Raw genomic sequence first — 20,619 nt, 5'->3', positions numbered from 1 at the left:
GCTGTTGTTCATATCCCTTCCTAGTATCGGTATTGGATGGATGATTGGTTTATGCCTCCACCAGTGATGAGAACGGTGCTGGTACATGCAGCTAGGGTGGCATCAACAACCCTTTCTCCAGAAAGACGACAGATATTGAGGCCTGGAACACCTGCAGGAGCAATCCTGTTCCCGGAACCTGTTAGCACATTGCACAGTGCAGTGGTGGGGATGGTTCCCACTAAATTTTCCTAGGCTATGGAAGTTTCCTGAAGCGAGCTCTGCATAGGCGCAGAGTCCGTATGTGTGAATTTACAGATAAGCAACCTGACTTTCTACTTTCATTAAATAGTTCTCCACCCTTTTACTGCAACATTGGGTGTTTTTTCTCCCCACCTCACCTAGGACTGCTGATCGAGAACATGCGCCACGCTTAAAGTCTGCTGAGAATGCCAACATTCAGCCTAACCCAGGCCTCATCCTGCGAGCAGAGCCCACTGTCACCAATATCCTAAAAGTAGGTTTTTCCCCGGGTTGTGACATCTTGGGCACAGAAAATAGCTTATTTTCTTTGCCCAAGAATGCTAATATTTTAGTGCTACTGAGGCTGCAATTCTGCACACAGTCAGATGGGTGTAAGCTCCATTGAACTCATGCTTACATCTGTGCAGACATGGCTACTTTTTTTGCTATAAAAGAATTATGTTTCACTTTATCCATCCTACAGATCAAGGTCTTTTTTTTTCTTACATGGTTGAGACTAAGGTGCAATCCTATGCATGTTTAGTCAGAAAAAAATGTCCTACAACTCCAAGTATTCCCTAGCTAGCATGGCTGGTTGGGGGATGATGAAAGTTGTAGTTCCCCCCCCCCCCCCCGGTCTAAACATACATAGGATTGTGCCCTAAGTTTGCTGGAGCAAAAATGACTTGCCTCAAGGCTGAGTGATGATTTGAAACTGGGCTTCCATATCGAAGCATAAGTTCTTCTTCGTGGTCTCTATGCATCACACATATGGGCTTTGTGCCTGCACAGAGACCAGACCGGAACCTACTATAGCTGAGTGGAACGTTTTTGGCGGGAACCCCTCCCCCCACGCTACCGCGCATGTCCATGGGGTTCCCGCCCTTACCTCAGTTCTTCGTCGTCCGCCATTGTGCATAGACCATAGAACCAACCTCTTAGCGTTTGTGTCTTTAAAATATCTTCTTTACTCTAATTCTTTCTCTTCTTTCTCGCTTCGGCGTTTCTTTCTCCTTTGTCTTTTCTATATATAAAAAAATAAAAAATAATAAAAAAATAGTTTTTGTAGTTTAGATTTTCCCTCAGCGACTTTGTCGCTTGGGGCCTGTATGGCACTAAAAGCACCGTTTAGAAAGTGCGTAAAGTGCGGGGCTAAGCTCCCTCCATCGGACGGACACTCCCTTTGCATATTGTGCTTAGGTGAAGGACACGTTGTCGAGACGTGCCATCATTGTATGGCCTTTACAAAACAGACAAGGAAACATCGAGCAGACCGACTCCGCTCGGTTCTTTGGGAAAAGGCTCTTAAGGCCGCTGAGGCCCCGACAATGGAGCAGACTGCGGCTCATAAGTCCGTAACTCATAAGACGGCACTTACTAAGACCGCACCAGACAAATCATCAGACCAAAGCACTGAAGTGCAGACCAGAGCTCATAGGGCTGAGATACCCCTCACGCCTGGGCGGTCTTTCTCGAGTTCAAAGGCTAAAAAGGACTCTAAAAAAGCCAGAACTCCGATACCTTCTTCTGAGACTGAGAAGAAGAAGAAAAAGAAGAGAAAGAGGGACGCGGAGAGAACCTCCTTAGCGTCGCCTCGTCCAGTAGAGCCAGTCAAGAGTCAATCTACTCCACCCGCTGCTCCCACTGCCTCGGTATCTGCCGCTTCGATGTCGAGACCATCCTCGGTATCGAGGCCACACTCGTTACCAGCGGTACCGACCCGTCCGCCTAGCCTTTCAGAGGGCGAACTGAGGGACTCGATGTCGGCAGCGTCTTCTCACCAGCCCCCTCGACCGCGAGAACTTCCATTGTTGCCATCTCCAAGGCTAACACCACGCCGTGATTGGGAGGCAGCCTCTCGCTACTCTGAACCTCAAACGAGGGATGACGATTACCAATGGGAGGGATATCGCCCCCAAAGGTATTTCCAGGAACAGCAATATCCGCGGGAGGATTATTATGCTCTTCCCCCGCCTACAACTAGGGTGTGCCGTTTCCCATTACCTCCATCACCAGCGCCTCAAAGAGCTATGGTATCGACGCCTCATCGACAACCGTCGGCGCCGACTGTTCCTGCGGTATCAACTGATGATTTGCATCTAGTCACAGTTTCGTCACCCGAGGAAAATTATCCTTCGGACTCGGAATCGGGTGTGTCAGCCGCTCCTTCATTTCCGTCACCGGAGGATGAGGTCCAAGATAAAGATCCTTCCTCCCCATCAGACGACATGGTTAGGTTCTCAGACCATATCCTGCGAATGTCTAGAGCATTGGGGATAGAGACTCAGGAAGCTAATGAGGCGGTGGTAGATCGCATCTACGATGTGTTTCAGACTACCACGAACCAAAGGATAGCGATCCCTCTCCCTCACGCGTTAAAGCAGGCAGCGCAGTTAACCTGGAAGACACCTACATCGACACAGGCAACGCCTGGAGACTCTGTATAAAGTGCAGGAAGACGGTGCACAATTTTTAATTCAGCACCCTAAGCCGAACTCGATAGTAGTTGAGTCAGCACAGGGCCAGACCCAAAGAGCACATCCTGCTCCGGTTGACAGAGAGGGCAGAAAGCTGGACATTACTGGTAGAAGAGTCTACTCTTCATCCTCGTTGGGTATCAGGGCATCAGTGTATGAGGCGACTATGGCCCGTTATCAACTTTTCCTTTGGGAGAAGATAGGTAATTTGTGTGATCACCTCCCAGAGGATAAGAGAGAGGTAGCAAGAGTTCTCCAGAATGAAGCTACTGGCATCGCTCGACAACAATTGTCCACTGCTCGACACCAGGTGGACTGTCATTCAAAATCATTGATGGGGGCCATATCGTTAAGAAGACACGCCTGGCTCAGGTCTTCAAATCTCACCAATGAAACCAAGGCAAGAATTGAAAACATGCCGTTTGATGGGGAAGGTCTATTTAACAGCAAGACCGATGACACACTGGATTCCATCTACAAGGCTAGAACAACAGCCAAGAAGATGGGGTTTACTCTTCCCTCTCAACCTCAATACCGTCCGAGAAAATGGAGACTTCCGATGCAACAGCATCGGCCCCAATACCAGCCTCAACCTTGGCAGCAACAACAACAGCTGCAGAGGAAGAGGCCTTACCAGGGCAGATACCAGCAAGACAAGAGGTAACCCGACTTCTCTAAGAAGCAGCGTGTTTGACTCTTCGGCCCCAGATCCACTCCCTTTTGCGAACCGCCTAGCACCCCATTACCATCAATGGGAGTCAATAACAACAGACTCCTGGGTGCTCACTATCATCAATTCGGGCTATGCCATCGAGCTCGATGCCCTTCCTCCTTTTTCCGGCGTGAAAGTAACGACTCCATCCCCTCCTCTGCTTCTCGAGGTACAGACCTTACTATCGAAGGGAGCCATCTCTCCCGTACCCGCAGAGGAACTCAATCAGGGTTTTTTTTCCAGATACTTCACGGTCCCGAAGAAGGATGGAGGTCTTCGACCGATTATGGACTTAAGACAACTGAACAAGTTCATCACCCCGAGGAAGTTCCGTATGACAACGGTTACTTCAATTCTGCAACTTCTACAGAAAGGAGTTTGGTTCGCAGTAGTGGATCTGAAGGATGCGTACTTCCATATCTCCATCAGGAAGTCGCATCAAGCTTACCTTCGGTTTTCGATCGGTGCATCCCAGTACCAGTTCACCGTTCTTCCGTTCGGGTTGGCCACGGCACCGAGGGTCTTCACGAAGGTCATGGCGGTGGTATGCGCCCACCTAAGGCAGAAAGGCATTTACGTTTATCCGTACCTGGACGATTGGCTCCTCGTAGCGGACAGCAGCGAGGCGCTCCAGTCGGATATACTAACCACCCTCAACCTGTTGGACTCGTTGGGGCTGTGGGTCAACCACGAAAAGTCCATTTTGACTCCACAGCAGAGATTGGACTTCATAGGGGTAACCCTATCCTCTCAAGACGGGAGGGCATACTTACCGTCAACCAGGGCGAACACCTTACAGCAGTTAGCCATCGATACCGAGAGCCGCCGAAAGGTTTCGGCATGGACAGTTCAGAGACTGTTAGGTCTGATGGCAGCTACTACGGCAGTCATCAGATTTGCAAGACTCAGAATGAGGGTATTGCAGGCCTGGTTCTTGAGGACCTTCAATCTCAGGCACAATGCTCGACGGACTTACCTTTCGATACCGAAGCAAGTGAGAGCGTCTCTGAAATGGTGGTTCTCGATGTCGACTCTTCTCGAAGGCGTTCCATTCCAACAACAGGCGCCCTCGGTAACGATCACGACGGATGCATCCTTAGAAGGATGGGGGCTCATTGCAACTCCCTCACCTCTCAAGGTCGTTGGCCTCTATCCCAGAGAGAACATCACATCAATCACCTCGAACTCCTGGCGGTAGAAAATGCAGTAAAAGCATTTGCACAGATGATCGAGGGCCAGAATGTCTTGATCGCGACGGACAATACTACCGTAGTGGCATACATCAACAGGCAGGGTGGAACAAGATCACACCCCCTGAACCGTTCGGCACTCAGGATATGGAACTGGTGCATAAAGAGAAGGACTTACTTGACTGCGATCCATGTAGCCGGCAAGGAGAACATCATTGCGGATGCTCTCAGCAGATCCTTCCATGTCGACCACGAGTGGCAGCTCGATGTCGAAGTGCGAGAAAATCTTTTTCGGTATTGGGGCCGCCCTGTTGTCGATGTCTTCGCCACCGAAGACAACGCAATTTACGCCAAGTACTGCAGCAGAGCAGGAAGAGGAAAGCGCTCTCTAGGAGACGCTTTCACCAGGACTTGGAGAGGAAATCTCCTGTACATGTTTCCTCCCTTCCCACTGTTGACAAGGGTGTTAGCCAAGATCCAGATGGACAACTCCAATTGCATCCTGATCACACTGTGGTGGCCTCGACAGACGTGGTTCTCTCACGCCCTTCGGTTATCGAGAGGGGATTACATCAGGCTCCCGTCGATACTGAGGCTACTGTCTCGACACCAGGGCAGGGTTCGACACGCAGATCTGTCGACCCTCAAGATGACTGCATGGAGGATAACAATGATTCCTCTTCGGGTACCAAAGTTTTGACTGTGGATCATATTATATTAGCAGCATTGAAGCCTTCCACAAGGAAATCTTATGCAGCAAAGTGGCAAAAATTCCAGAACTTCGCATCAAAAGATGGTCAAATACCAGAATCTTGCCACTTAGCCTTTATCCTCAATTATTTATTGACACTTTTCCAGCAAGGACTTAAGCTCACATCCATCAGAGTACACCTAGCTGCGATTACATCTTTTCACCGGGGCATAGATGGTTTTACACCTTTTTCCCATCCAACAACCAAGAAATTTTTGAAAGGTCTGAAGAACACGATACCAACTGTGAAAAGTATCGTGCCGCCATGGAGCCTATCAGTTGTGCTGCAAGCACTGACACGCAAGCCCTTCGAGCCCATGGCTTCGACAGACCTTAGGCTTCTTACTTTAAAGACTCTTTTTAGTAGCAATCACATCGGCAAGACGTGCAAGTGAGCTTAAAGCTCTTAGGATAGATGTGCCATACACTATCTTTCATAAGGATAAGGTTGTGCTACGCACAGACCCAGCCTTCCTACCTAAGGTAGTGTCAACTTTTTATCTGTCCCAGCATATTACTTTGCCTGCTTTCTTTCCTAATCCAACTACACCTCTTGAGTCTTCCTTGCATACTCTCGATGTAAGAAGGGCTCTTGCTTTTTACAAAGACAGGACAGAGACTTTTAGAAAAACAAAGCAATTGTTTATTTGTTATGGGGAGCCTTCTAAGGGATTCCCTGTCTCCTGCCAACGGCTGTCACGCTGGATAGTAGAGACAATTGAATTGGCCTACTCTATTTCTAAATTAGAGTTAGCAAAACCTGTGACAGCTCATTCTACAAGGGCCGTCTCAACATCGGTGGCCTTCACCAGAGGTGTCCCACTGACGGAAGTCTGTAGAGCCGCAACGTGGTCCACTCCATCCACGTTTGTCAAGCACTACAGTTTGGACACCCGTGCGAGGCAGGACTGCTCGTTTGGGAGGACAGTGCTCTCGGAGATCTTCAGATGATGCACCAACCCACCTCCAAAGGTATGTCAGCTTGCTACTCGCCCATATGTGTGATGCATAGAGACCACGAAGAAGAAATGCAGGTTGCTTACCTGTAACTGTAGTTCTTCGAGTGGTCATCTATGCATTCACACAATCCACCCACCATCCCCACTTGGTGGTGTGAGACTTATAAATGACACTGTTTTATTGTGGAATGTACTTTATTATTTACACTCATGTTTATGGGGGCACAATGTCGGACTCCTGTAAACTGAGGTAAGGGCGGGAACCCCATGGACATGCGCGGTAGCGTGGGGGGAGGGGTTCCCGCCAAAAACGTTCCACTCAGCTATAGTAGGTTCCGGTCTGGTCTCTGCGCAGGCGCAAAGCCCATATGTGTGAATGCATAGATGACCACTCGAAGAACTACAGTTACAGGTAAGCAACCTGCATATATCAACTACTGTAGGACACTGGCTCTTTCTGAAAGCTTCAGTACCTATTTGGCTTTGTGATTTGATGATGATGATGATGGTGATTGTTGTTGTTATTATTATTATTATTATTATTATTATTATTATTATTTATTTATATAGCACCATCAATGTACATGGTGCTGTACAGATTACACAGTAAACAGCAAGACCCTGCCGCATAGGCTTACAATCTAATAAAGTTTTAGTAAACAATAAGGAGGGAAAGAGAATGCAAACAGACACAGGGAAGTGTAAACAGGCACTGGGTAGGGTGAAGCTAAACAGTATAGAGTCAGAACAAACTCAATATTTAAAAGCTATAGGGAACAGAAAAGTTTTTAGCTGATATTTTGTTGGATTTCCAATAACTACATGAGAAAAGAAGAAAAGTATATATTACTGACTGAGTAATTATGAACCCAAATCCATAGAGAATGAATTGTTTAATGCAAGTTCTTATATATAAGAACTTACATTACAGGTGTGTATCATTTAAACTAACATCAAAAAGCTGTACTTGCTCCAAACTATAGTTTGTGCGGCTTTAAAATGTGCAGGCACATCATGGTTTAGGGCTGCTTGTCTGGTTTTTTTGTTTTCTGCCTTGTCGGCAGTCAGCTGCATAAGTTCACTCTTGTTTTCATGATGCAGCCTCCTCTGGAGGCAAAGCAATGGACACAACTACGATTTGCCCACTCAGATGTCAGGCCAAAGCATAGTTGACAAAAATCATACTTTGCAAACCCAGTTGAAACCCCAGTTTCTAATTCTGCTTTGTTAGCTAATTGCAAAGGATGGGTTGTCAATACAGACATTATGCCAAACCATAGACCCTGTTCAGAAGACACTTTAAACCATGGTGGTTAACCACCGTGCTTTAAGGTGTCTTCTGAACAGGGCCATAGTTAAGCTTCCTGAACCATAGTGTGAAGTCAGAATGGAGCCAGAGACAGACTTCTGTTCTAATGCTTTTTCCATTCTTGGATGAAAGCTTGAAATTCCTTTTAGCAATCAAAAGATTTCCCCCTGTTAATTCAAAGGATCAATTCACATGCATCTCTTCTTACTCAATTTGTTGTTGAATGTATAAACAGTCTGCAAGGGAATATGGATCAGCTATTCCTAGGATAGGATAGAGATGGAAAGGCTCACAAGGTCATCAGATGCAACCTTCTGCCCTGAGGCAGGATCTTTCCATACATCAGCTTTCCATTGATTAACCCACATAAACTCTAGATGCAAGGGCACTACCAGCCCAATTTATTTATTTATTTATTTAAAATATTTATATCCCGCCCTATATCACTAAGATTTCAGGGCGGCGTACAGATAAAAACATACAGTATAAGACAATAAATATACACAGTTAAAAACAAATTAAACCATGATCCAAGTTAAAACAATATATCATTTAAAAGCAATAGATACGGTTCAAACAATGTGCCAGTGAATTTAACCATCAAAGGCTTTGCTTAAAAGCCATGTTTTTACTTGGCGTCGAAATGAAATCAATCGGGCCAAATGCCCCTAAAAATGGCCACTAGCCCCTAGGAATTAAGCAAGGAAAGGCAGAAGCAGATGCTAAATGCCGCCTAGGGTATTTTGTATATAGGCGGGATATAAATTGACTAAATAACAACAGCAACAACAACAAATAACGGTGAATCCTTATAGGGTATGTGCAAAAATGATGCAGAATTGGTTCCCAAAGTTTCTGATACCAGAATGTAATTTCTCTGAAAAAGAAAAGGCCTGTGCTCTGTGTTGGATACTAGATTTGGGCTTCCTGGATGGTAATGGATGCACATGGCCATGTTGTTATGGAGCTAGGAACTCTCCTCTCTTTATACAACTCTCCATGATCTGCACTCTGCTGGCTGCTGCTGAGATATCTTCCCCAGCTACATTTCCTCTGTTTTTATTTTTCTGCTATATCAGACAATGGATTCAGATCACTCGAAATCCCCAGAAGGGCTGCTGGGTGTCTTGGGACATATGCTTTCCGGGAAGAGCTTGGATCTGTTGTTGGCAGCTGCAGCAGCTACAGGAAAGCTGAAATCCTTTGCTCGGAAATTTATCAAGTGAGTCTGCGTGTATGTGTGCTTGGCCCTTGCCCCCTTTCAGGGTTAGGAGCTGGAGTTCCCACTAACATTACAGAGTGCAGAAACTTTAAAAAGCTCAAAACGCTCAATCACAGTGGTGTGCTCTTCCACACCTGTACTCGAGCACACAACTGGCCAGATTATTAATTTTTTAATTAAAATTGGAATGAACTGTGTGTTGCAAAGCTATGCTCTAGTTCCTCTAATCCAGAATTTTGAGGAATAGAATATTGTGCTGATGACATTCAAAAGGGGCTTTCAAGATTGTTTTTAAAAGGCTAAAATATAGCTGGGCATGCATTGGCTGAATGTAGTGAAAGAGCGCCTCCACACCTCCGTGTAGGCTCAGAATGTTTAGAGGTCATAACCAGTATCTTGCCTTGGAGGCACAGATCAGTGGGGAGCTAGTACAGACAGCTGGAGGTGCTGGAGTAAAGCACTCCCAGTTCTTAATGATTATTTAAATAACAGTATCATGTACTAATGAATGTGATGTTCTAGCATTCGCCCCCACCCACCCCGTCAACACTATAAGGACATAAGAAGAGCTGTGCTGGATCAGATGAAAGGCCTCTAGTCCAGCATTCTGTTCTCACTGTGACCAAGCAGATGCTTCTGAGAAGTCCTCAAGCAGGACATGAGGGCAACAGTGCCTTCTGCTTGTGTTACCCAGCAACTGGTGTTGAGAGGCATACTAGAATATTAGAGGTATCACCATGAGGCAGGTTATTGGAATTTCCATTTCACAGCTGGGGAACTGAGGTTGTAAGAGTGGTTAGATTTAGATGATTGGAATCCACCAGAAGAAGAGCCTTTAGTGTGGTGGCCCCTTCTCTTTAGAATTCCCTGCCGATGGAGGACAGGCAGGTGCCAACACTGTGCTGTTTCTGGAGCCTCCTGAAAACTCTTTTCCAGGAAGCCTTCCTCAAGTGACCAGCCACTGTTTTTATTGGTTCTTTGTTTTAAATTGGGGGAAAATAATTTGCTGTTTTAACCTTTTTTATCTTTTTATTGTTTTATTCCTATGCTCACCACTCTGGAATCTATTTTAGATATGGAGCAGTATAGAAATATGGTAAATAAATAAATAAAATAAATGTTAAAATAGTGGCTTAAGCTAGAATATGCACAAAGTTCATACATTCACATACACAGCTTCTTTGCTTCCACTTCCCAAGCAAACAAACAAGCTGGGGAGCTGCAGTTAACCATAGTTTCCCGTTATATCCAAACCGGGAAACTATGGTTAATAGATTCTAAACAAGCCAGGATATAAAGCAATGGTTTCAAGTTGACTTCTGGACAATGGTTTGTTTGGAAGGTGTTAGCTATAGTTTCCACGTTGAATGTAACAGGAAGCTATGGTTAACTGCGTCTTCCTGACTTGTTTGAAGGGAGGTGTGAAGTGGGAGAGGTAAAGTGGGAGCGGAGGAAGCTTGTGCATATCCTGGCTTAGATTTGATTGTTTGAACACAGTCAGTCGTTACGGCCCAAACCTTAGAAATATTATAAGCTGGATCAAAGCACCACAAGAGCCGTGTGGATGCTGTTGGAAGCAGCAGCCCTCTGTTATCATCTCTTTCCCCCATCCACTTGATAAAACAAAACGTGGTGTGGCATCACATAGTGAGTTTCTGTGCTCCTGTAAGTGGTAGTCGATGAAGTGAAATGGGGGCAGGGAAACGCACAACATGTTGTTTGACTTGGATATTCTCAAGGTCAGGGTGGGGGAGGCAGGATGCAGAGGTCAGTATCCAATGGGGCACAACCCCTAAAGTAAATTATGCTGTATTAGAGTAAGCTGCTGTAGGACAATGCCAAAAGTGTTGTTTCCGCTGGCATGTCCTAATTTACATTAGCAATTGCAACAGGGTTCTGCAATATATTTGGCAGTCGCCAGCTGACTTCCCTAACATTTAGTTCTAGCCCTAGATCCAAGCCTTGGAGGCTGTAAGCCCCTCTGTATAGTGCCAATGGAATACAGACCCTAAATAAATGTTAGACTTATGTGCTTCCCTCATTTCTGCCTGAGAAAAGACAGCGAGTCCCCCATCTCCATGCATCTCCTCCTCCCCCTCCCTCCTATTCCAGCAAAGGTCACTGCATTTTTTCTATCTCTTTTTGTCTTTGGTTCATGGAAGGGGCGATTAGCCATGCACAGGTCTGAGCTTCCACAAGTCACTATTTACAAGCATACTCAGGATTGATCTTGAATAAATCCAAACTCTTTCCCCACCATCTATTAGAGGATAAAATGTCTCCTGCAGGGAAAAGGCATATTTGTTTTTGATGCTGCAACTAGAAGAGAGAAGTGGGTGGGCGGGTGGGTGCTGGAGTATTTTTGAAGCCATGTGATGGTATATTTCTGTCACAAGACTCTAGTCTGTCACAAGACTCTAGTCTATTCTTCCATACAGGCTACAAGCATGCAAGATGTAGTGCTATAATATAGCCACAGTGGTGTGTTTTTCACATGAGGTGCCATGCAAGTGAGCCGTATGCTACTGAATACACAATTTGGTATCCAGTGTGAAGGTGAAAGTATGTGGACCATCCCTGATGATCTGCATGGGGATGGACCCCACAGGGTGGCACTGCAATGACACCTTAGAGCTGAGGCTGTGATATGAATTGGAGACTTTGCAGCTCACATCACTCTGCTATACTAGAATGTAATAAATGTAATTGTGTGTGGTTGGATTGCATTATGGAAATTAGGTTTGCTAGTCGAAGATCTGGGAATATTGTAGCACCGCGTGTTGGATGCCTCGCTGATAACCTTTAATACGTCTGCTTTTACAGGAGCCACCAAAAGAAGAGGTGAATCACACCTGGGTGGAAATGGTTGTGAATTAAAAATGGGGGTGGCAGAATGGGGAAGGCAGATTAAGAGAGGAGGAATGGAGGCAGGGATTTGCTAGGAAGATTTTGTCTGCTTCAGATTGGTACAAAGAGCAGAGGATAACTTCAGGTGCTAATTGAGCTATGTATTTAGTCTACACAAGTCACTCACTTTGGCCTTGGTTTCCCCTCATATGTAAAATGGGAATAACTGTGACCTAATTGGTGTTTTTAGCATGAAATAATGTCAAAAACATGGGGGCAGTTAGGAGATTTGGTTTGCTCTCTCTGATAACCTAAAGGCAGTCTAAATCATTTTCTTTTCAATGTCCTCTCATTTTAGGCTCAATGAATTTACCAAGCATATCAGTGGTGAAGGCTGTAAGTCTCGCTTTCTTTCTCCTTCTTCTTCTTTTGCTGTAGTCTCCCATGGGTTAACTAGAAAGGTGGGGGGCTGTGGGGAAGAGTTGAAAGTGAGCCATGGTGCCTGGCAGCGTAGGCAGCACCAGCACAGAATTCCTGATGCAACAAGGGGGGCATTCACGTTGTTACTGGGGTCTCTTTGTCTTTTTGGCTACCACGTGCATCCTCCGTTCCCCCCACCCCTGAGAATAGTTACTTTGTGCTGTGGGGGGGGGGATTCCACCCCCCACCCCACCCACCCCCGGGAAGAAAACAGTTAACTTGCAGCTGTGAGCCGGCTCTCCTGCTTCTTTTCTCTCCCCCACCCCCTCACCCCTCAGCTTTGTTTCCCAAAGCAGTCCTTAGCCTACGTATCCATGTCGCTCAAGTCCTTTGGAGGGAGTGATGTTTGAATACCACTCACCCCAAGATAAGGATTATGAATGGGCGTTGCGTGTGATTAAACACACAAAGACCCTCTGACCTTCCACTGGACAAATGGGAAAAGGAGCTCCCAGCTGTTGAGAGTTTTTTTGTTCTTGTTTATTTCTCTAGATATCTGGATAAATTGCTGTGAAATTGTTAACATGGATCATCCCCAGGATCTCCTGAGGAGGATTGCCCCCCCTGGGTCATAGAGTAGGGCTTTTAACAGGCTGCATTTCTCCATCGCTTGGCACTTACCACAATTGCTAGATGGGGCAATAAATGATGCAAATCAGTGTAGACTTTGGAATAATCTGTATAAAGAAGAGCGGGGTGGAAGGGAAAGGGAGAGAAGAAAAAGACATGCACTCCTGGGAAGCAAACAGCTGCCCAAAAGTGTTTGCCCTATTGGTGCCCTGAGTTTCAAAATTTCACTTTTCTTGTTGATGAATTGCGATTACCAGTGCAAAACGTTGACTCTAAAAAACATGCACAAAAAACTCAGCACAGAGTTGTTGGTTATGACCCCACCACCATCACCACATGGTCGTGTTGGCACAGTTGCAAAGCACTTCCTGCATGTCAGCCCTTTTTAATGGTCAAAGTTTTTAAATGATATTTGTTTCTATTTGCTATGTGAACTAATTGTACTGGGTTCTTCCTCCCCCCCGCCCAGCCAAAGCGGCTTCGGTCAGAGCGCTTCTCTTCGACATCTCCTTTCTCATGCTGTGCCATGTCGCCCAGACCTATGGCTCTGAGGTAAGCCCTTCCTGCCTCCATATGACAGGACAGAAGGAAGAGCGTGTTCAGAGGAGGGCAACCAGGATGATCAGGGGTCTGGAAACAAAACCTTATGAAGAGAGACTAAAAGGACTGGGCATGTTTAGTTTGCAGAAGAGAAGATTGAGGGGAGACATGATAGCACTTTTCAAATACTTAAAAAGGTTGTCACACAGAGGAGGGCCAGGATCTCTTCTCGATCCTCCCAGAGTGCAGGACACGGACTAACGGGCTCAAGTTAAAGGAAGCCAGATTCCGGCTGGACATCAGGAAAAACGTCCTGACTGTTAGAGCAGTATGACAATGGAATCAGTTACCTAGGGAGGTTGTGGGCTCTCCCACACTAGAGGCCTTCAAGAGACAGCTGGACAACCCTCTGTCAGGGATGCTTTAGTGTGGATTCCTGCATTGAGCAGGGGGTTGGACTCGATGGCCTTGTAGGCCCCTTCCAACTCTGCTATTCTATGATTCTATGAGTGGTGAAAGAAAAGTACTCTGCTCATGCTCAGACATGTTAATAAAAGGACTGCATCTTTGAGCATGTGCAGAATAACTTTCCCTCACCACTCACTCTTATTTATTTGTTTATTTATTTATTACATTTTTATACCCCCCAATAGCCGAAGCTCTCTGGGCGGTTCACAAAAATTAAAACAATTAAGAACATAATAAAACATCCAACAATCTAAAAACCCAAATACAAAATGCAATATAAAAAGCACAACCAGGATAAAACCACACAGACGAAATTGATATAGGATTAAAATACAGAATTAAAACAGCAAAGTTTAAATTTAGGTATTAAAATACTGAGAAAATAAAAAGGTCTTCAGCTGGAGACGAAAAGAATGTAGTGTAGGTGCCAGGCGGACCTCTCTCCACCCATGAAAAATGGATGAATGCGTGGCCTATATGTATGGTTAAAGAGTAACTAAAATGAAAGAATGAGTAAATCACCTAGCATGGTGCCAAGGCATAATCTGGCCTGACATTGAAAGCTGGTTCCAGGCATTGGGAACTAGTCTGTGTTATCCTTAACCTCTCCATAAATAAATCTTGATTAGATGTGGAGGTAGTGGTAGCCCACCCTCTCCCAAGCAGTGGGATATCTCCCACTTGAATTGGCTATCAGTAGCCATCAGTAAGCAAAAGGCGTGAGTGAGTCACAGCTTTAGTGGAAAGAAATAGGTAGGAAGACGCAGATAAAGCAGAAAAAGAAAAGAGCAGAGCTGCCTTAGTGCAGTAATTTATCTATCCCAGTACTGCCTGCTTCTTGGTCTGAGGACTTACTTACCTAGCCCTGCTGCATGAAGTCCATGGAAATGGAGGTGACAGGTGGTAATAACGAGATGATGATGATGATGATGTAGTATAAACCCTTTAAGTGTTTAGAGCACTTAATGTGCATTATCTAGTAGAACCCCTTACAAGAAGCCTGTAAAGTAAGTCAGGATTATTGCAGATGGGGAGACTGAGGCTTCCTGATTCATAGCTCAGTCTCTTAGCCACTATGTTATGCTTGAATTGCCCACTTGAGTCCAGATCTTCTGCATGCGAGTCAATGGCTCTGACACTGAGCTATTGCCCTTTCATGTCTCTAAGCGCTTTAAAACGAAGGCTTTTACAAGTTACAGAGGTGCCAAACACTTGACACCCATGGGCGATGGTGGTGGTGGTGGAAATTCTCTTATTTAGGGCAATGGTCATGGAAGCGAAAAGCTCTCTAGCAGCGCCACCTGGGCATTTTATGTCAGGGAATATGGAGCAAGTGTAATCTAGGAAATCTTGGAGAACTAGGTTCCAATCTTCCCTCTGTCATGGCCTTGCCACGTTGCTGTGGGCAAGCCACTTACCCTCTCAGCCACAGTTGCCCATCTGTATTTTGGAAATGACATGATCTACCTCCTGGGATGGTTGTGAGTATAATTGAAAGGGAGATAGTTAAACACAGAGTTGCACGTGGCCACTTGCCTGACAATCACTTCCAAGCAAACAAAGTAGGGAAACGTTTTAAAATTGGATGAGAACGTGTTCTCTTCCCCACTCTCGCCAGTCTGTAGATGTAGCCAAGTATCTTACATTGGTATACATTAGTAGGCAGGCTTGTAAAACATTCTATTGGCTAGCAATGTGGTAGACTTTTCCCAAGACTTAGTGCACCACTTTTTGTAATTCCTATAGAAGTTGCGTATTTTTTATTTTTTGCTATTTTGTGAATTGCTTCTTCAAATATATTGCTCAAAGAGATGTCCTGTACTATAGTATTATAGCAATTAAAAATATAAAAGCCATTAAAAGCAATAAAATCCACAGCAATACAACTTTTCCAGACCAACGTATTGCAAATAGCATATTTGCCTCATGTATTTTGCCCCAAAATTACCCTAACTAATTGGGGGAACCCACCTGGGTTACTGAGTCTTGAAGCATCTTTTTTTCATTTCCAGAGCTAGATCCATTTCCCCTTTCCTCCAACATTATATAGTAATGTTCCATCAGCATGCTTCCAGGATTATCAAGTGATTACCCAGCTCTTCAGTAGGGTGTGCTGTTGCATTATTCTAAAATTTCTTGGTCACCTGTCTTTCAGGTGATCCTTTCAGAATCTGGCCCTCCTGGGGAAGTGCCTTTCTTTGAGACCTGGATGCAGACCTGCATGCCAGAAGAAGGGAAGATCCTCAACCCTGACCACCCTTGCTTCCGGCCTGATTCTACCAAGGTGGAATCACTTGTTGCTTTGCTCAACAATTCCTCTGAAATGAAGCTGGTGTAAGTAGCAGGATCACTAGGAAGCTTAAGTGAAACTAAGTCAGGTTGAAAATTGATTAACGTTAAGCACTATTTTTAGTAGAGATGTAAGTTATAAATTTTATAAATAATATTCAAGAAAAGAGGCAAGTTTTTAATTTCTCATGTCACAGGGCTGCTCATTGTCTTCTCTGTCCATCCTATAGAATGTGGATTCCTAAAGCTCTTGGCTTTCAGTTTCTTTAAGCAGGTGTCTAGTCCTCATGGTTGGAAACCTAGCAAGCTGCACCAATATGACATGAATTTGGGGCCAAGAAAATGAAAAGCTGCAATACTAAATACATTATGCAAAACGATGTATATTTGTCATACTGCGTAATTTTGCTTATGTGGAGGGGACACTGGAGTTCTTCCCTCTAACACTTGGAAATCTTGCCCACCCTTCAGTTTTCACCAGGTATTGTTAATACACTTTCAAGACATGCGACTAGAAATTTCATTTAGAAAGAATGAGAAAGAAAAAGACAGACAGAAAGAAAGGTGCCTCATGGTTTCCTATATTCCTGATTAGATTTTTTTTCCTTTTGATTCTTTGTCTCTCCATATATTTTTGCAACTGTGTAGGCAGATGAAATGGCAAGAAGCATGTCTAAGCATCTCTGCTGCCATCTTGGAGATCCTGAATGCGTGGGAGAATGGGGTTCTCACCTTTGAATCTGTCCAGGTAATGCCAACGAACTGCCTTTCCCGGTGAAGCTGCAAACACTGAAGATTTATAATAAATAAATAAATTTGCCACTGATGACCTTTTAAAAGCTGAGGACGTTCAGAAGTGAAACACCCAATCAGACGAACCATGTGGTACAACTAGTATGGGGCTGTACTGCTGCGTAGTTGAATATTTCTCCCTTTATAAAAAACAAACAAACACCCTCTCCTTGCACATTGAAGACTGGCACGTTGGGTACAGGTTGTCTCACTTTGCATTCTCTCCCATGTGCCTAGTACAGGGAGTTTTTCGTTTATTTTGTGGTGGGGAGTATTCAGATATGGAATCCCGTACATGCAGCATTAAATGGCAGTGCCCAGCAACAGTGGCACCGCATGGTCCTCCTGATTGGGTGTTTTTTGTTCTTTCTGTGTGTCAGCACAACTTGATGCCATAAGGCAGGATGTCTAGTACCCAGAGCATCTCTGACGCATGAAGGGCAACCTTCTTTTTCAAGTCAAGAATCTGAGCCCCCTTTACCATTCCACAAAAAAAGCTAATTCAGAACAAGCGAAGTGATACCTTGCATTGAGCTGGCCAGTGTTCCGAATGTTGGAAACAGAGTGACACAGAACTTTTCTTCAGGTGCAGGTATTTAATTTTTGTTTTTTGTTTAGAAATGTTTAATATTACTGTTGCTTAAGCAAAAGACAGGTCCCTACCCTATGGAGTTTACAGTCTTAAGTTTAGGTCACAGTAGGATGGGGGACGCAATAGAGGGAGCGAGGGAGACTAGAGTAAGAAAGGGGAAAAGTGAGTAAATACACAAAATAATCCAACCACCAAAAATCATATGTTTGACTAGTTACATCACAATTTTAAAAAGTCTATTGCCATCTTTTCTTAAAAGTGTATGTTACAAAATTAAACAAATAGATTTCAGCTTAATTTAAAATACCTTATATTAATGATATTTCTTTACCTTTGGAATCAAGCTAAATGTGTAAGCTTTGCCACATACAATGTCCTCTAAATGTCATCCATCGAGTCTTTTACCTGTTGGCCTTGTGCTTTTTTACATTTATAGTCAGGCTTTGTTTCACTTGGGAGCAAGGACTGAGGGGATAAGCCAAAGGCTTCATGGAAGAAGTGGCTTTTGTCCCTGGGATTGAAAGAGGTGAAGGAGATGTGACACCATAAAAGGTTCTTAGAGTGAGCGCCAGGCATGAGGAGCAGCAAGGGTGGGGGTGGATGAAGAAGCAAGGGAGAGTGGCTGAGAAGAGAGCAGGAGGCCTTCTAGTGGCTCCAGGTGGCAGTGCTGGAGGACCTAGGCCACTCATTCTTTGCAGAGCCTCCTGCCCCAGCATAATGTTGAAGATTCTGACGTACTCTGCTTTAAGTGGATACTCAGACTCCACCAAGTTTCCAGCAGAAACTTTTGAAAAAGTGTGTGATGTGAGTACAGACTTTTAGGATAGGGCTGACCTTGCAGACATATGGTAGCTGGGTCTTCAGATGGAAATGCCTTCAGCAAGACAAGGCCTTCCACCCATCAGCTTTCCATCCAAGTCAGCCTACGCAGTTTAGGCCAGGGTAAGAAATGAGGCCTACTGAAGAACACCTGCCCCGTTTTTTCTCCTCTGTTTCACAGCATGAGTCTTTTGCATTCTGCACTACACTCTGAACTGCTTTCTTGCCTCCCTTTCCCTCCCACCCCCAGAAAATCACAGATAACATCAAGGGGAAGGTGTGCAGCATGGCCATCTGTGCCGTGGCCTGGCTAGTGGCCCATGTCCGCATGCTGGGGTTGGATGAGAGGGAGAAGTCACTGCAGATGATTCAGCAGTTGGCAACGCCCCTGTATGGCGAGAACACCCTGCAGTTCTACAGTGAAAGGTGAGCAGCAGCTATGTGGTCCATCCAGGCATGAAGAACCAGAATGCTAAGCTAAGGGTTTAAAATGTGGAGCAAAGGCTGTGTCTGCATTGCAAGAGGTCCTCGTTGTATTCTGTTCTACTTTGTGCTCCCTGTGCACATTCTGTTTATATGTGTAATTGTGATGTCAACATGACAAGTTTCATATAAAGCACTGAATTCAGCCTCCTAAAAGACCAAAGATAACTGTAAGGTCCAGACATTTTGTTGTATGAAAAAGGATATGAAGATTCATGGACAACACAGCCAGCAAAGCATTGAGCAGGGTTTCCACTGGACGAGCCACCTTGCAATCCCCATCAGCTACATCTAGAAATGAAATACAATTGGAGCTGCTTTGGTTGCCCCGAACCTTGGAGGCTGTAGTCTCCTGAGAGCCTTGTCCTACTTCCATTTGCAGGGGTCACTTGGAATTTGTGGGCATTGAAATCAAAGCATCCAAATGAGCCTTGGTTAAGTAGGCAGTTTAGTAACCTCTTCTTTTATCTTCTTCCTCCCTCTGTCCAGAGTGTTGATCATGAGTTCAATCCTTGAGCATATGTGTGCTGATGTTGTGCAGCAGACAGCCGCTCAGATCAAGTTCCCAGCCACAGGGCCGGACACCATGCCTTACTGGAACCTTCTTCCTTCCAAGAAGCCTGTCAAAGAGGTGTTGATGGGCGTTTTCTCCAAGGTGCTGGAGAAAGGCTGGGTGGACAGCCGCTCCATCCACATCTTCGACACCCTTCTGCACATGGGCGGAGTCTACTGGTTCTGCAACAATCTTGTCAAGGTATCGAGAGGCGGATACTTGTGATAGCCATCAACTTGGACAGCTTTAAAATTGGACAGATTTGATATTGTGATGGCTGGAGAATACTAGTAGGAGGGTGCTATTGTGCTCATACTCTGCTTATGGGCTTCCCACAGACAGCTAGTTGGCCACTGTGTGAACAGAATGCTGGACTAGATAGGACTTTAACTGACCCAGCATGGCTGTCTATGAGACTTTGTGCTCTCAGTCCATTTAACCATTGTAGAATGGAAAACTAGGATGGAAACTAAAACAAGGCTTTCAGCTATTGGAGGATTAAAAATTGGGGTGAATTTTTCTGAAGCTGTTGCGGGAACAGATTGAGAGTTCCGCACTTCAGTATAGAACCTCGGTGATAAATTCTATAATCAATTATTTCAATAATATATTGTGCTTTTCCTAAGTGCTTGAAGTACGTTAGATTTATTTCGATAACCTTTGTGACGGTAAGGTAGAACCTTTTGTCCCTATAGTAACAATGAGGGTGGGGGTAAAGTGAGGCTGAGGCAGAGGGATAGCGGCTTGCCCGAAGTCGCACAGGTTCTCATGACGAAGTTGTGATTTGAATCATGGAATTCTCAGCTCACAGCTACATTTTGCATGGATGCATTTAGTGCGACTGAGCCATTGGAGGCACTCAAAATAATGGTCTTATGCAGCATGGCCTCAGCCGCATATATTTGACCACTGCCAAACCATGTGGTGAGGGGGAAAGTCTGTTTGAATTTTGTACATGACACTATGGTGTCACTCTCTCCTAGAGGAGTTTAGCCCTCATGGTATTAAGCAAAGAACAAAGGTAACTCATAGAATCATAGAATAGCAGAGTTGGAAGAGGCCTACAAGGCCATCGAGTCCAACCCCCTGCTCAATGCAGGAATCCACCCTAAAGCATCCCTGACAGAGGGTTGTCCAGCTGCCTCTTGAAGGCCTCTAGTGTGGGAGAGCCCACAACCTCCCCAGGTAACTAGTTCCTGCTCTAACAGTCTAACAGTCTAACTGCTCGTACTGCTCTAACAGTCAGGAAGTTTTTCCTGATGTCCAGCTGGAATCTGGCTTCCTTTAACTTGAGCCCATTATTCCATGTCCTGCACTCTGGGAGAATCGAGAAGAGATCCTGGC

At 45.0% G+C, this 20,619-nt stretch overlaps 1 protein-coding gene across 4 annotated transcripts in view; it reads left to right on the top strand.

The window, feature by feature from the left end:
* MED24 (mediator complex subunit 24) overlaps positions 1 to 20,619 on the top strand; it is a 78,143-nt gene that overhangs the window by 38,567 nt on the left and 18,957 nt on the right. For all 4 annotated transcript variants that reach the window (XM_063136508.1, XM_063136507.1, XM_063136506.1 and 1 more), the window contains exons 13-20: positions 385 to 496; positions 8,700 to 8,842; positions 12,048 to 12,085; positions 13,209 to 13,291; positions 15,903 to 16,081; positions 16,685 to 16,784; positions 18,490 to 18,665; positions 19,212 to 19,476. In XM_063136508.1, the coding sequence (XP_062992578.1) occupies positions 385 to 496; positions 8,700 to 8,842; positions 12,048 to 12,085; positions 13,209 to 13,291; positions 15,903 to 16,081; positions 16,685 to 16,784; positions 18,490 to 18,665; positions 19,212 to 19,476 (1,096 nt within the window). The remainder of the gene's footprint in view (positions 1 to 384; positions 497 to 8,699; positions 8,843 to 12,047; positions 12,086 to 13,208; positions 13,292 to 15,902; positions 16,082 to 16,684; positions 16,785 to 18,489; positions 18,666 to 19,211; positions 19,477 to 20,619) is intronic.

The sequence above is a fragment of the Elgaria multicarinata genome, chromosome 11, assembly GCF_023053635.1.
Source record: "Elgaria multicarinata webbii isolate HBS135686 ecotype San Diego chromosome 11, rElgMul1.1.pri, whole genome shotgun sequence".
Taxonomy (NCBI): Eukaryota; Metazoa; Chordata; class Lepidosauria; order Squamata; family Anguidae; genus Elgaria; species Elgaria multicarinata.
Note: the sequence above shows the minus strand (reverse complement) of the source record. Positions and strands in the feature narration are given on the sequence as shown.